This window comes from Kogia breviceps, chromosome 2 (genome assembly GCF_026419965.1).
Source record: "Kogia breviceps isolate mKogBre1 chromosome 2, mKogBre1 haplotype 1, whole genome shotgun sequence".
In the NCBI taxonomy this organism is placed as follows: domain Eukaryota; kingdom Metazoa; phylum Chordata; class Mammalia; order Artiodactyla; family Physeteridae; genus Kogia; species Kogia breviceps.
In genome coordinates this window covers 143,866,186-143,882,009 of record NC_081311.1, presented here as the reverse complement: position 1 = coordinate 143,882,009, position 15,824 = coordinate 143,866,186, and the positions used below count along the sequence as shown (strand labels likewise).

Below are 15,824 nucleotides of genomic sequence, written 5' to 3'. Positions count from 1 at the left end.
TAGTTTCATCTTGAAATTTTCCAGCAAGTTACGGTTTGAGTTTATGGGAAGAAAAGTAATCAAACTTTAGGCTTACAAATGGTAGATATAACCAAATTCCCTTTTCCTTCTAACATTTTCTTTTTCTTTTTTTTTTTTTTGCGGTACGTAGGCCTCTCACTGTTGTGGCCTCTCCCGTTGCGGAGCACAGGCTCCGGACGCGCAGGCTCAGCGGCCATGGCTCACGGGCCGAGCCGCTCTGCGGCATGTGGGATCTTCCCAGACAGGGGCACGAACCCATGTCCCCTGCATCAGCAGGCAGACTCTCAACCACTGCGCCACCAGGGAAGCCCCCTTCTAACATTTTCTTGAAACTCATCAATACAGAGAGTTTTTATTCATCCATAAATTTTCATGACACTGCACTATTCCTCCCATAATAGTTGTTTTGGTCCTGCATATTAATTTAAACCACGATTCAACAATCTTTAGAATTGGAAACTGCAATTCATGAATCCCAAGCATCCTTTGTATTTCAGGTGGCACCTGTTCTCTTCACACAACAAATGCTTTCAATTCAGTTTCATCCTTTAGTCAGCTATGTTGCTATGATGCCTACGTTGTCAGACATTTTCTCTTTAACATGTTTTCAGTTCATATTTGCATACATTTTGGCCATCAAATGAGGAAACAATATTTAAGATGCACTGCTTCCTCACACCTCTGGCCAGCCGTTACTTTTTTTAAAACCATTAAGACATTTTTTAAAGTGGCCCATTTTCTTTGTATTGATATTAAATCTATTCTCACCGTATCAAGAGCAGGAAGCTGGAGCCATTCAGACAGGCATTTGTCTATGAGTCCAAAGAATTCAGCAAGGCTTGCAAATGTGCCATGACTTTGTGAGCTCATTGCTTCAACATTTAGCACCTACTTTGTTCCAGGCATTGTGTTAGGTGATAAGACTGATGCTAATGATGTGAGCAGTGTCAACATCACTACCACCACCTGGTCTTTGAGAGCTTTGTGAGCTCTCTGTATGCTGGCTACTAAAGATACGGTTTACATATATTCCATTCATTATCTCATCCCTATGAGGTAGTTTCTTTCATCATTCCAGTTTTACAGATGAAGAAACTGAGACTTCTCTTTAGATCCTGTAACTAGTAAGTGAAGCTGAGATTCTTTTACAGAGGAGACAAGCTCTTAACCACTTAACTATAGATAACTCTGAACATTAGTTTAAACTTTTTTAAATTGTTTTAAGTCTTTATGGAAAGGGTGATTAGGCAGATTGAGGAGGAGAGTTTATAATCAACAGCTCTCTCTTTTTTTAATTTATTTTTTTATTGAAGCATAGTTGATTTACAATGTTGTGTTAGTTTCAGGTGTACAGCATAGTGATTCAGTTATACATATACATATATATATTCTTTTTCAGATTCTTTTCTCTTATATGTTATTATAATATATTGAGTATAGTTCCTTGAGATCCTTGTGTTATATAGTAGGTCTTTGTTGGTTATCTATTTTATATATAGTAGTGCGCGTATGTTCATCCCAACCTCCTAATTTATCCCTCCCCCACCACTCTCCCCTTTGGGAACCATAAGTTTGTTTTCTATGTCTGTGAGTCTGTTTCTGTTTCATAGATAAGTTCATTTGTGTCATATTTTAGATTTAACGTGTAAGTGATATCATATGGTATTTGTCTTTCTCTTTCTAACTTCACTTAATATGATGATCTCCAGTTCCATCCATGTTGCAGCAAATGGCATTATTTCATTCTTTTTTATGGCTGAGTAATATTCCATTGTGTATATATACCACATCTTCTTGATCCATTCATCTGTCGATGGACATTTAGGTTGCTTCCATGTTTTGGCTATTCTGTGTGCATTATTTCTGATTAAAAAGACTATATGAGGTGTTTAGCAAAATTCCCTGTGGTTTAGGCATTAGAAGGCTTAGGAACGCACATCCATAGGGGAAGAAGAGCAAGAGAGAACTGGGGTGGAGAGTGTAGAAGTTACTGGTTAGAGTCTCAGAAGGACCATGAGAGCAGGAAATAGCTTGGAAAGAGGGCATAGACATAAATTTCATGAATCAATTTCACCTTTGTGAGAAAATGTGATTGTTAGGATTAAAAATACATCACCCATCCACCACTTAATTATTATTAATTCAATAATATATATCTATTTGTTTAATAACTAGTCTTGTTGAAAATAGCATAGTGCCCTGTTCTCTGGTGTTCACCAGTTTCACTAATGCCTGGAACATAATAGATACTCAATAAAATATTTATTGAATGAAAATTATTTAAGAGTCTGTAATGTACACGTATGCGTTGACCATTTCTGTACTTTCTTTTAATGAATTTGTGGGCTATATGAAGTATTTACACTTTTTCAAACCACATGTCCAGAACCTCAAATTCTTTTAAAGAAAAAATGCATCTTAATTATGTAGTTACTCACTGCATTGGCCATTCTGGAATCTCTGTTATAAATACAAGCCTTAGCTGATTGTTTACCCATGAGATTGGAATGGCTTTCCACTTTGTAAATTATGTTGGTCTAGTGAATTTTAATGGAAAGTTTAATTACCTGTTTCTAATGACAGCTTAATTCGTTGCTCAAGAGACCCCTCTCTCAATTCATGTTTGGAGGATAGTTTTATTGATTTGTTTTTAATTTTAAAAAATAAATAAAAGGAAAAATCAATGCAAAAACAAAACCAGGCATGCTGCTCAGTAACTTTCCTTGAAGCCCTGGTAGGCATTTGATGAAGGAGCTGCATGTATCTAAGGAAGAGCATCATATCATTTTACCCACTACCCTCAAAATAATTAAAAAGGCTTTTAAAATGCCAGAAATTAATCACCAAGGCTGACCTCACTTCTCTGGATGTTGTAAACCATTTGTCAGACTTAGCACTGAATTGGGGAAGTTCATTTTCAGCTGTGAATATTTCTGCTTGCTGATGGTCCTGGGTGTTTGCAGCCCAGGACCTTACTAAAGTAAGAGTCAGTTTCCTCACACTCGAGTAATCTTAACTCCAGGTCCCAGGAAAGCAGGGGGAGTGGACAGAGGGGTAGGTGTGAAGTCTGGAGGCCTGGGTTCTCACCATTGCTCCTTTGCTTAATGATTTCTGCCCCTGATCAAGTACCTTAACACCTTTGCACTTTCATTTTGAAAAACAGGAATATGAGGATACAGTGAAATAGTGTATGTGACAAAGCAGTTTGTAGAATCTAAAACTCTGACTAAATAAGTGCTCCTGATTTGGAGGCAGTGAAAGAGTTGGACCTGGGTGTTTGGGTTTTTTTTAAACAAAACAAGCAGAAGAGTACAGTAATTAAAGCTCTTGTAAAGTAAGACTAGAACAGGATTATGAAGCCATTTACCTCACAAATTACTTCTTGCTGTGCACCATGATGACAGAATCAGGCCTGCTGCCGGAAGGGTTTTTGTAAGACTCCCCCAGTCACCCAAACCTGCTTTCCTGAAACTAGATGATAATTTCCTGCTACTAGGCAGGACATGCTAAACCTAAAGATTAACTGTGACCCATCTTCCCAGAGCATCGATTTTACTCAGTAGTCATTGATTGAAAACATTTTTATTTTAAACATTTTATATGGGCATATTTAGGGGAGCTTGAAGAGCCACTCCTGGATCCCTGCACACCCCTGTTCACTGTTGGTTGCTATTGGGGACATTTTGGTGGAAAAGGTAGTAAAACACTAGCTGAAGCTGGCCAGATAGCTTTAAATAACTTTTGACCTTATCAACCGAAGATCTTCAATTGCTCCTTAAATTATCTCCCATTAACCTATCCTTTGTGGAGGAGGAAAATGGCAAGGTAGATCCCTCTCAGTACATTAAAATGTCACTGAAAGATAGATGTTAAATCATCCTTTAATCTTTCCTTCTTCCTTCTCACAGGAAGTTGTTTGCAGTCTGACTTTCTGTTCTTATTTTCTAATGTGCTAATCATTTGTGGGCCTGGTCTAGATGCCTCAAATCACTCATAAGATATCAAGGTTCAAATGAAACATAGCATAGATATATATAGATAGATATAGATATAGATTTATATATATACACACACATATATGGAAGAATCTAATTATATATAGATTTCATATATATATCATATATATGTATGATATATATATGAAATAATCTAATTATCTCTTCTATGAAAAAGAACATTCAAGTTAGGGAAATTTCAATTTCATTAGGAACCTTTGAACTAACAGGAATTTCATAAGATGAAATACTATGGACATGATGTAAAGTTTATTTTAGAAAAATGCCAAGATGCAAGCTATTTTTACTTTTTCAAAATCATTATCTTAATGTAAAACATGCCATGTGGTAGTGTCATTACAAAGAAAAGACAATATTTGGCAGTGAGGTGAACAATTACATCTATGAATAATTCTCATGCTTATACTTCTTCTCAGGGAAATTATTTATGAAAGTTAAATCTGTTACCTTCAGGCCACTAATGCCATTTTCTAACATTAAAAATAGGCTCTCAAAAGTATGTTTGAACTTCACAAGTACACTTTATACCGTGAGCCCACGTTGCCATTTTCAAATATTAAAAATAGGCTTTCAAAAGTATGGTTGAACTTCACAAATACACTTTATACCATGAGCCCACGTATTGAGCCTTAAAATGAATATTAAAATAAATTACATTTGGAATATTCTAATCAAATTATACATATAGGAAATAGCTTTTATTAAGTTTTTAGAAATTCGGTAACAGGTCCTTTTTAGGTTTTTTTTTTTTTTTTTTGCGGTACGCGGGCCTCTCACTGTTGTGGCCTCTCCCGTTGCGGAGCACAGGCTCAGCAGCCATGGCTCACAGGCCTAGCCGCTCTGCGGCATGTGGGGTCTTCCTGGACCGGGGCACGAACCCGTGTCCCCTGCATCGGCAGGCGGACTCTCAACCACTGCGCCACCAGGGAAGCCCAACAGGTCCTTTTTAAAATAACCACATCACATAGACTTCATCTTATCCTAATCAGTTGAAGTCAGTGGTAGAATGAGAAAACTGAAAATACAGTGCCTGGCTTTTATTCTGATTCACTGGCTTGCTTTTGTTAAATTGGTGATTGTGAAATGTTCACTGAACTGCAATAACTTGAAATAACCTCTAATGGCAGTTTAAAATCTGAAAATACTCCTAATGTCAGTCTGAGTCTGCTTTTTCATATGTATATGTATGTATATGTGTATACATATACATACATATGTATATTACAATGCAAAGCTCTCTGAAAAAGTGAAAACATCTATGATCCCAGAGCTTTGCACTGGATTTAAAGTCTCTAATTGTTGATATAGTGTTAGAGCTTCTTTAATTTCATCTCCTCTGTTGTTACAGAACAATAAAAGTGTTTCTTTAAGTCGTGCAAGTAATAGGTATCAAAATTTTGGGTAAAACAAAAAACAAAAGGTAATGACATATTTCCCTAATTAGCCCTCAACTTCACTTGCGGCGGGGGGGAGGGGATTGAGAAAAAGTTCCTGTGGGGGCCAGTTTCAGCTTTTCATTCGGAAGAACTGAGAAAGAATGTTATGATCATCATCATACAGCCATCACTGCGAATGGCCAAATACTGGAGTGTGTTAGACTAGAATACTTTTATTATGTAATTTTATATATAATTACCTGTATATATTAACTTGTTAGATGATTCAGGTCAGGAAAACATCTGCCATTTATTTCATTTTATCTTCCCAAAGCACCTATTATATAAACTGTTATCAGTACACCAGGGCTACAATCTAGAATCCATTAAGAACTTGTAAATGAAAAAATAAGACTGTGTCCTATGAGTTAACTTTAAGATCACCACCTGAGATATTTGGACAGAGATATGCAAAATCATCATAAAGAGACACCTGGAAAAAGGAGACTCAAAGAGCTCAGAGCTGCTTATGCCCATCTAAGCACTGACTGAAAATGAAGGTGCCTCTCACTAAATGGGCACTGAGCATTCTAGTCCTGTGGCAGGGCCATCCTCATTGTAGAGGACTCAAACGATGTCTTAATTCTATGCATTAAATATTCAGTTCATCTAACACACTCCACTCGTCTGATTCCATTCTCATCTGCTTCCTAATTATTTTTTGTTTCCAGTGTAGATATGCTGCCCAAAAAAGAGCATGTTGGTCACCCACTTCATGATAATTATATGTCATATCTTAGTATAAACTAGACAGCCATCATTCTGCTTTTACTTATCAGTTTCATGAGCTTGGTATTATAATGTCATTCTCTCCCCTTGAGAAATGGACATGATCTCCTTGCTGACAAATTAAGTTTCTGAGCCTGCAAAACTGAGTACCACACAAAAGCCTGTAGTAAATTAGCCAGAGCTACCTTGAAGGAACTCACTCATAGCCAAGCTGGCCTTTCCTACTTAGACACACTCACATCTTCACATCCCTATGTGCTAAAGGAGTGTGAACCTTCCTTTTTCGTTTTGAATTTCTGTTAAAAATATAAAGAAGACCATGGAGTTCATTTAGTCCAGCTGGGACTTAGAAAAAGTTCAGTGACTTTGCTGGTATCTGTCAGAACCAGGTTTGGTAACCAGGCTGTATGCCACTCTGCCCCCTCCTCTCTGGGCCTGGTGTGCAAAACACTTCCTCAGACTGTCGCTTGGAGAAGTTGATCGTTTCTTTTGTTTCTTGAAAGGGTAAGGAATGCGGGGCTGTGCTTTTTTGTTTGCATTGTGTTTTCAAATGTTTTCTGTTTATAATTATTGCATGTAAGTCAGGGAACATGTTAGACTGTACAGAGTTTGGTAGTGTGAGTTGATATAGAGTAATTTAAATTTATTATACACTGAAATGAATGCATTGATGTGCCTTATTGTTATCTGTTTAGAGAGACATTACGTTAATGCTAGGGCAGCTATGTAATGAAGACTGAGTTAGGAATTATGATGCGACTGATGCCAGGAGCATAAAAATTTAGAGCCCTGGCCGGATTTAAGAGTTTCCTATGCAACATAAAAAGTTATTTATCCCAATGTTAACTTAAGGAATTTATAGAGTTCTGTATAGAAATCTCTAATGTTTGACTTAAAATGCATTTGAAAATTTTGAGGAGGTGATGAATCTGGAGGATGCTATAAATTAAATATAAGCAGTACTGAATTGGCTAGTGATCTGAGAGGTATTAGAATATAAATGATCCAGAAACTTATTCAAATGATAGCCTTTCAAAATTGCATATTAACTATAGGTAATATGAGGGGCAGGAGAGTCTAGAGGAAAGACACAGAATTTGAAGTCACGTAGACCTGGGTTCAACTCCTATTCTCACCACGTATTAGTTACATGACCTTAATCTCTCTGAGCTTCTGTTTCTTTATAAAGTGACACCTGCCCTATTGTTTTAACAACTAAACTACATCATACATGTATAGCATTTACTAGTATAGTGCCATGTAGTTGTCAGTTAATAAATGTAAGCTGACATATTGTTGTTAAGTACCTTGAATATATTCTACTTTCGGCTCTAATGGTGAGAAACTAGGTTACAGATGATAATTCAGGGGACAAGTGTATGTGGTTTGCCAATAGGATGTGATTTTAGATTTTGTCTGGCCCTGGTGCCCATGATCCTGTTGTGCTACACATGGTGAAAATGAGAGGCTAACTCAGCACAAATCCAGTATTATTACTAGACAGACAACAGGGTAGTAGGGTCAGTGGTAGAAATTTCTTTATTCGAAAAATAGCAAATGCATTCCTTTCCAAGATCCCCTATTTCCCCCTTCTTTTCCTTATTCTGCACACGACACCCCTCCCCCCCATTATTTTCCCAGTCCTCTTCTCTGTACTACAGATGGTATGGACAAAGGTAGAAACAGAGAGCGTTGTGGAATCTGCTCCTTCCCCATCTCTTTTTCCAGGCAAGTTAAGCCTCATCCAGGCAAACAATACCGAAGTGATACCTATGTGAAGGATGGCAAGAGTCAGGTCCAAGACAGGCCAAAGATTGATTCCCAGTCAGAATAAAAAGCTAAATACTGCTGGTGTTTCTAGCTAGAATGACCTCGTGGGACATGTACCCTGCCAGTTCAGACCCCCACCCAGTGAAGCCATTTTCTTCTCTTTTATAGACCCACAATATGAGGGGGCTCTATCTCTAACACCTCGGGTTTATCTCCTACTCTCATTACAAGGTAGCAGAAAGAGCTGCCAGGCTTTGGGGACAAAAGACAGGGATTCAGACCACAGAACTTCCACTTCCTGACTGGGACCTTGAGCAATTCATTCTGTGAATGTTTCTTCGTCTATAAAATGTCCATTATACAACATATCTCAGGATATATGACCAAGAAATAGAACAACAATATGAAGTATCGCACATTGTTCCTGTTTCCTGTGCTGATCATCTTCTTTCCTTTTCACCCCGTCCCAACCCTGCTCCCTCAGCTAACATTAGGTGTCATTCTATGCCTTTTTAAAGATAGGATCAGAACTAGAATTGGGGGAATTTGGTAGAGACCATAATATAAAGGGAAGGGCAGGCATTTCTAGGCATGTTTGTATGTATAAACCAAAAGCAGATTAGTCTACTAGCTCCTTGGACAGGAGCCTATGTCCTATACTACACAGTGTGCCCTGCAGCTAGTGTTTGGTACAGCGCTCTGTAATAGTATCATTTATTGAGTGCTCACTGTCTGCAGTCTTTTCCTCTTTTACATATCATCCCCTCTAAACTGCCCAGTAGTAACCTATAAGTGTTATTGTCCATAGTATGTAAATGAGGTAATAACCAAGGCAACAAACAAATCTCCCAAGGTCAGGATTCAGATTTCAGTGTCTGTGATTTCAAATCTCATTTTTTATTATAACACACTGCCCCCCAATAAAAATAGCTGCCTTCATTTGGTTTTATTTTTATTTATTGAACCTTTATTTGTACAAGCTACTGTGTTAGATTCAGCCTTTATACTAAGATGTATAAGACCCAGTTCTATATAAACAGCTACACAGGCAACTGTGATATGAGGTAGAAGGTGATACATCTCATAATCAATGAACAAGTGAAGGACTCCAGTGTTCACAGGTGGATGAGGTCACGTCCAATTGCCACAAATGGTCAAAGGCATCATGAAGGAGGACATGTCTGAATGGAGGCTGAGGGCTGCATTTCCTACTGCAGGTTCTGTGTGGTAAACTTGAGATCTAGATATTTTAGTGCCTGTTACTTTTTCTTACCATCCATTGTTACTCATTGCTTATTACTGTGTCTTACTATCTATTGCTACTCTTCAACATGAAAGGAGAAGATAACTAGAGAAACCACCTTGAATAGAATCAGACTACCCTCAGACTGCATGGTTTCCTCTCATTTTCTCATTTGAGTGGGTATAGCATAGTGTTTAAGAGCCTAACTCCTATCCACCACCTAACGTAACAGCTGTACAATTTTGGGAAGTTAACTTCTGTAGGCCTCAGTTCTTCCAGCTATAAAATGAGGATAGTATATGCCTCATAGATATTTTTCTGTGGAATTAATGGGATTCTGTATGTAAAGTGCTTAGCTGGGTGCTTAGAGCATAAGTGCCTAATAATCAATGAACGATAGGCATAATTAATGGATGCTGTATCTGTCTAAGTAGATAGATAGACATGGCCAGAAAAAATATAAGGAAGTGTGGTATACATTTGTCTGGAATGTCAGAACATTGATACTGGTTCTGAATTTGAGAGTTAGCAGTTCTGACTTGAGAGCTCCTCAAAATTAATGCAGAAATGCAGCTGCAGTTATGGAAGGTGTAATAGTGACCAAACCCCCAGCCACCTGAGGGGAGCTAAGAAGTTTTTCATCCTAAACCATTGTTTCCTGTCTCCTTAGTGCCCTAGATAGTTGCCCAAGTTGTAATTATTCCAGTATTTCTTGCTTAGGTAGAAAAATTACTCAGGAAAGACAGTATGACTCTGCAGAGTCTGCAGTAGACCTGGCCTCTCAGTGACAAAATGTTCACTTTTACTCAGCCATGAATTTTCTGGAGAAATCTACCATGAATATATTTATGCTTTGGTTGAATTTTAGTTACTACAGCTGAAGGACTGGGGTGATCTATAATAAAGGACCTTGATCAGAAATACTCAGGAAAAAAAGTTAGTTGTGTTACATGGGTGATTGTTTTCTTTAACTTAGTAACTTTAACATTCAGTGTTAAATGTCGTGGAGGAAAAAATTACTGTTAAATTTGCCTTCAGAATCTGTTTTTTTTCTGGGCCCACTGAGAATCAGGTAAACTTCACTTTAGGTTATATGTAACTAAAGAGTTGGCTGGCCTTTATATTTTTAGTCATCATGTGACAAACTAAGTCTTAGCTGAAGAGTAATTTAGGTTAGGCAAGGGAAGTTCTTTCCATAGTATTTCTTCTTGGGAAAAAAATTTTTTTTTGTCTCATACTAATCACTTTAGGATATAAATTTGTGGAAATGAAACGTCTGTAGATGTAAATATTAACTTTTGCCTTCTATTTTCTTAGAAATGTTTTTAAAAGAATAAACTGTTTTAAAAGTTGGAACTATATACTCAAAATATTTGGGGGTGTTTAGAAAATCAGTCATTCCGTATCATCAATATCTAGCATGGTTTAAGGACTACTTCATGCCCTGATTAAATTAGAATCTGCATTGGGCCCATAACCCCTGTAGATTATGAAATCTGAGATAAAATCTTTGCAATTATCTAAGCAAATAGACTGAATTCATTTCAATATACAGTTTTAGATTCTTTAAATACAGTGTAACCTTAGAATCATAATGGGTTAAACTTAATTACTATAGCATGAGAAAACAGATGGGAGGTGTTTAAGGAACCAATATGAGAAAACTTAAGCTTATATAGCACCTTAGTAAAAAAGTATTGTATAGGTATTGCTCTTAAATGGAGCTGGATTTGAGTCTCTTACCCAGCACCTGCCTTTCTACATAAGCAAACAAACACCTAAGGTCCAACAAGCACAGTTACACTATATCTGGAACCTGTGAACATGAGGAATTATTCCCAACTGGCTTGCACTGTGACCTGGCCTGAAGCTCTTTGAATGAAGAATGTTGAGACTAAGAATGAAAATAGTGGTTGGACCTATTTAAGCATAGATCCACAACAGAACCACTCACGGTAGGAAGTCAGAACTGACCACCCCAGGGTGTTGGCAGCATTATGTGCATGCTTCTTGCTCTCCGTGAAAATAGAATGATAACTAGTTAAACTTTTCTTTTTCATCAAAATACTTATCAGCTTTTGCTCATCTTTAATAAAACGGGGTTTTAGTTAACTAACCTCAGTCCATATGCACAAAGGTGGATTATAGATTAGCCTTTCATAATTTACCTGGCAGTGGTGCATTCTTTTCAAAAGCTACTGTTGTGTGTGTTAATTTTCCTTTACTTTTAATAGGTTAAAAAAAAATCCATTTTGTAATGATGCATGACTCATTCAGTGCTCATTGTCTATCCACTAATTTTTTTTTTTTTTTTTGCCTTGAGCCAGCAAGAAAATCTTACATGAGAGGAGGGAGAAACAGACAGTGAGTTGAGGAATACAGTACTTAAATACTGTTGCTTGATTTTCATTGGTTATCTCCTTTCTTAACGGTGACCAGTCTAATCCAGCCTTCCTTGTCAAATCCCTCCCCTCCCCCATCCTCTGCCAGGGGCTTCACAGGGTGTCAGTTGCTAGAAACTGACTGCAGGCAGTATGTAGGCATCTTTCATTCAGAATGGACATTAATATATTGACTAGAAAAGAAAGCTTTTAGAAATGTGTCATTTGTCAAAATTGCATAGCTTTTTTAAAAGGATAGAGAAATGCTGAATGTTTTGTATGTCAGCATCGACTCTATTTCTGTTCAGACTCTTAAGTTTTCAGAAGCTTAAATATAGAGCCCTTTAAAAAAAAAAGGAAGAAGAATTTTTCTGGTTAGTCGACCTCTTTTTAAGAAGTGCTTCATCATCCTCCTCCACCTCTCCGTGATGTTTCTCTGCAGCTCTCTGTAGGGTAGGGTTCTGTGCTGGCTGGCAGAATGCTCATTTGTTAGCTGAATAGATTTCATCGACAGACATAGATCAATATAGGTTTTCTTTATTTCCTGTGAATTCCAAAATGCCATCCAAAGAGTCTTGGTCGGGTAGGAAAACTAATAGAGCTACAGTTCACAAATCAAAACAAGAGGGCCGTCAGCAAGATTTATTGATAGCAGCCTTGGGAATGAAACTGGGTTCTCAAAAGTCGTCTGTGACAATCTGGCAACCTCTGAAACTCTTTGCTTATTCGCAGTTGACATCACTTGTTAGAAGAGCAACTCTGAAAGAAAATGAGCAAATTCCAAAATATGAAAAGGTTCACAATTTCAAGGTAAGAATATTTATTTTTAACCTTTTGTTATAAGAAAGGAAATGCACATTACTTGAAATATACAATATTAAAGTGTGTCTTTTTAAAACTAGGACGACTGGACTAAAATGTTCTTGCTAGTCAGGGAATGAAGATGTTTTAAGCAAGATTTTTTTTAAGGAATAGCTTAATAAAGGTGATAGAATCCAACCCCATTTTCTCTGATGCTGATTTAGTATTCTGTTTGATCAGTGTATACTGAGTGGTAAAAGTCTTGACTGATATTTAAAAGATCTCATCTAATAATGATTTCGGCGTTATATTTATTTGTGATGCAAATACGTCTAACTACCTTCGGATATTTTGTGAGAGGATTAGATCTTATCTCCTTCCGTTTCTGGTAAAAAGCTTTGGCTATAAGAGGCATGTGCTGTTGCATCTGGATTGAGCAGATGGTGTGCATTTCCCATAGTTTCTGTCTTTTCTCCTCTGCTAATGAATTGACCATGATGAAAGGAGGATGGCTACCATGGGACCGTTATGCTGCTGACACTAGCAGCTTCTCTTCACTTTTTGAGTATTTTCTTTCACTCGTGTGTGTGTGTGTGTGTGTGTGTGTGTGTGTGTAGTTTTTAATTATTGTTACTGTGTTTTACCAACTATACTTTAATCATTTTTCATCAAGATGTGTGTGTGTGTTGATTCAAGCTTTGTGTAGCTCTTGCCTGTATTTATAGCAGTATAGAAGACCTTGAAGTTCAGTCCTCTGCAACCTAATTCAGAGAACATACAATGTGAGGTTGTGCGTAAGGAGACCCAGTTACACTTCACGTGTAGATGCACTAGCATTTCTATAGTAACTTCCCAATAGTTATACAACTTTATGATGAAGTTCCTGAGACGTGAATATTGTTAGTGTAGACAAAATGGCATTAGTTTTTATGTTAGCGGGTATCTGTTTTCAAAAGATGATAAAGCTGGAAACCCTGATCTTCCTTTTATTTATTTATTCAACATTTATTCAGCAGATAGAATGCACCAGGCTCTGTAGTAAGACATTTCATTCCAAATTTGCAATTTATCCTTATTTTTAACACTAGCTTTAATTTTACTCAAATGCTAAATACCCAGCCCCCAATATGCTCTGCTTTTTCCATAGTGAAAAAGATTTTTATGAACTTCAGATTATTTGGGGATAAAGGATACATTCCAAAATGTATGGGCTGTGTAAAGATTGCTAATATTTCAAGGTAAACCGAATAGAGTTTTCTTTTCCCTCTCTAAACATATTATTAAAGACCTGATCTTTCAACCAGTATCTTTGATGTAAAATGAAATTGAGACCATTCAGTGTGTGCATCCAGTCTCAACCACTTCTTCCATTTATGAACCTAAACAGTCCATGCAGGTACTCTAGTCCTCAGTGTCTTCTTGCATGATATACAACCTGGTCTTACAGGATTTTTATCAGGAAAGTGACCCCAAATACATCCTTTTGCAAATATCAAGTTATGTGCATGTTCCGTCTCAAAAATAGCCATTTAGGTTCCTAAGGAAACTATGCAAACTTTTTAGAAATGGCTGAGATTTTAAAATATATCCCTTTAGTATGTTAAGCAGGAACAGATTGACCTGTTAGGGATGCCATTTTAGTGCTAAGTCAAGTTCATTGTACATGCTTTCTGTCAATATTGATAAAAAGCAAAGGGTAGAGCTGTTCAAGGATTTGCATAAACAAACACATTCTCTAATTTTTTTTGGTTGTGTCTTCCAGTAATTTCTCAATTTTAATTTAACACATGGTTTTCATGAGCAAATTTTGTATAACCAGAAAGTACTGACTATGGGACCAATTGTGACTCATAGCTTGGTACCCACGCTGTTTTAAAGATACTTGTTTTTTTTTTTTTTTTAAAGAGACATGTTAAACAGTAGAAGCCTGCTTCCTTCTCTGGAGCTAAAAAAAAAACAAGGTTGGGCTCACTGTTTAAAAAAAAGTAAAATATTTATGCTTAGGAAGAGCTCATGTTGGACAGTGAATTGCATTATGTATTTTTTTAGAGTTGCTAATAAGGTCAAAAGTCTTTGACTCTCAAAAGGATTTGACTCTTTCCATTGAAATTACTCTTTGTTTCTTAAAAAATGTTTCTGTGGGGTGGCATTATAAAAAAGAGAAGGAGGGGTTATACTTGACTTCCGGGCACATCCCTAAAAGAATTCAGACTCTGTGGCAGCAGCAGTGCTCTCCCACACAAATGCTCACTTAGAAGGTCACTGCCTGTGATAGGTAAGTATGTCCAGTTCAGAGATTTATTGTAGGAAAAATCTGGAGCATTTACAAAATAATTGTTCACGTGGCCTTGCCATTGACTATTTTCTCTGTTGGTGAAAGTGTACTCTGCCTAACCACCAACCCACTCACCAAACTCATTTCAATGTGGTTTTCTTTTTTGCCTCTTGAACTGCCTTTTTATGTAACATTGCTCTGTGGTGTCGAACAGCTGTCAAGTCTCATTTCAGAAGGTGAAACCATGAGTGTCATATACCTTTGGTGAAAGCATTCACCAAGGTGAAATCCCCCCCCCCCAAAAAAAAAAAAAATCAACCGGGCCTAACTCCAGACTCCAGGCAGGTGGGTTTTTTTGTTTGTTTTTGTTTTTGTTTTTGTTTTTGTTTTTGTTTGTTTGTTTGTTTTTTTGTTTGTTTGTTTGTTTGTTTTTTTTGCGGTATGCGGGCCTCTCACTGTTGTGTCCTCTCCCATTGCGGAGCACAGGCTCCGGACGCGCAGGCCTAGCGGCCATGGCTCACGGGCCCAGCTGCTCCGCGGCATGTGGGATCCTCCCGGACCAGGGCACGAACCCGTGTCCCCTGCATCGGCAGGCGGACTCTCAACCACTGCGCCACCAGGGAAGCCCTGTTTTTGTTTATTTTTAATAGAAGGAGGAAAAAAAACCCAGGAAGTCTTCCCATTTTGCTGTGTTATATAACACAGTCTTTCCCCACCCCCCCCATTGTTACTTACAAGGATTTGATAAAGCATCTATCACAAGAAAGATAGTTGTTTCTCTCAGGGAGGTCATCATTTTAAAAATAAATGTACCCCATCCTTTAAAAATGATTACACTGTAAGTTGTCAATGTAACTTAGAGTGAAAGTAATTTTAACTCTCCTGGATCAACCTCTCTTTTTTTTTTTTTTTTTTTTTTTTTTGTGGTACGCGGGCCTCTCACTGCCGTGGCCTCTCCCGTTGCGGAGCACAGGCTCGGGACGGGCAGGCTCAGCGGCCATGGCTCACGGGCCCAGCCGCTCCGCGGCACGTGGGATCCTCCCGGACCGGGGCACGAACCCGCGTCCCCTGCATCGGCAGGCGGACTCTCAACCACTGCGCCACCAGGGAAGCCCCAACCTCTCATTTTAAGAACTGCCCCATCCTAACACA

General features: G+C 37.9%; 1 protein-coding gene across 10 annotated transcripts in view; it reads left to right on the top strand.

Annotated features, from left to right (window-relative positions):
* The window catches only part of CHN1 (chimerin 1), a 193,196-nt gene that overhangs the window by 125,611 nt on the left and 51,761 nt on the right, over positions 1-15,824 (top strand). For 6 of the 10 annotated variants that reach the window (XM_059055309.2, XM_067026325.1, XM_067026328.1 and 3 more), the window contains one exon: positions 12,329-12,406. The exons of 3 other annotated variants lie outside the window; for them this stretch is intronic. In XM_059055309.2, the coding sequence (XP_058911292.1) occupies positions 12,329-12,406 (78 nt within the window). Of the gene's footprint in view, positions 1-11,704; positions 12,407-15,824 lie in introns of those variants that run through there. One more of the 10 variants, XM_067026332.1, reaches the window with a different exon arrangement.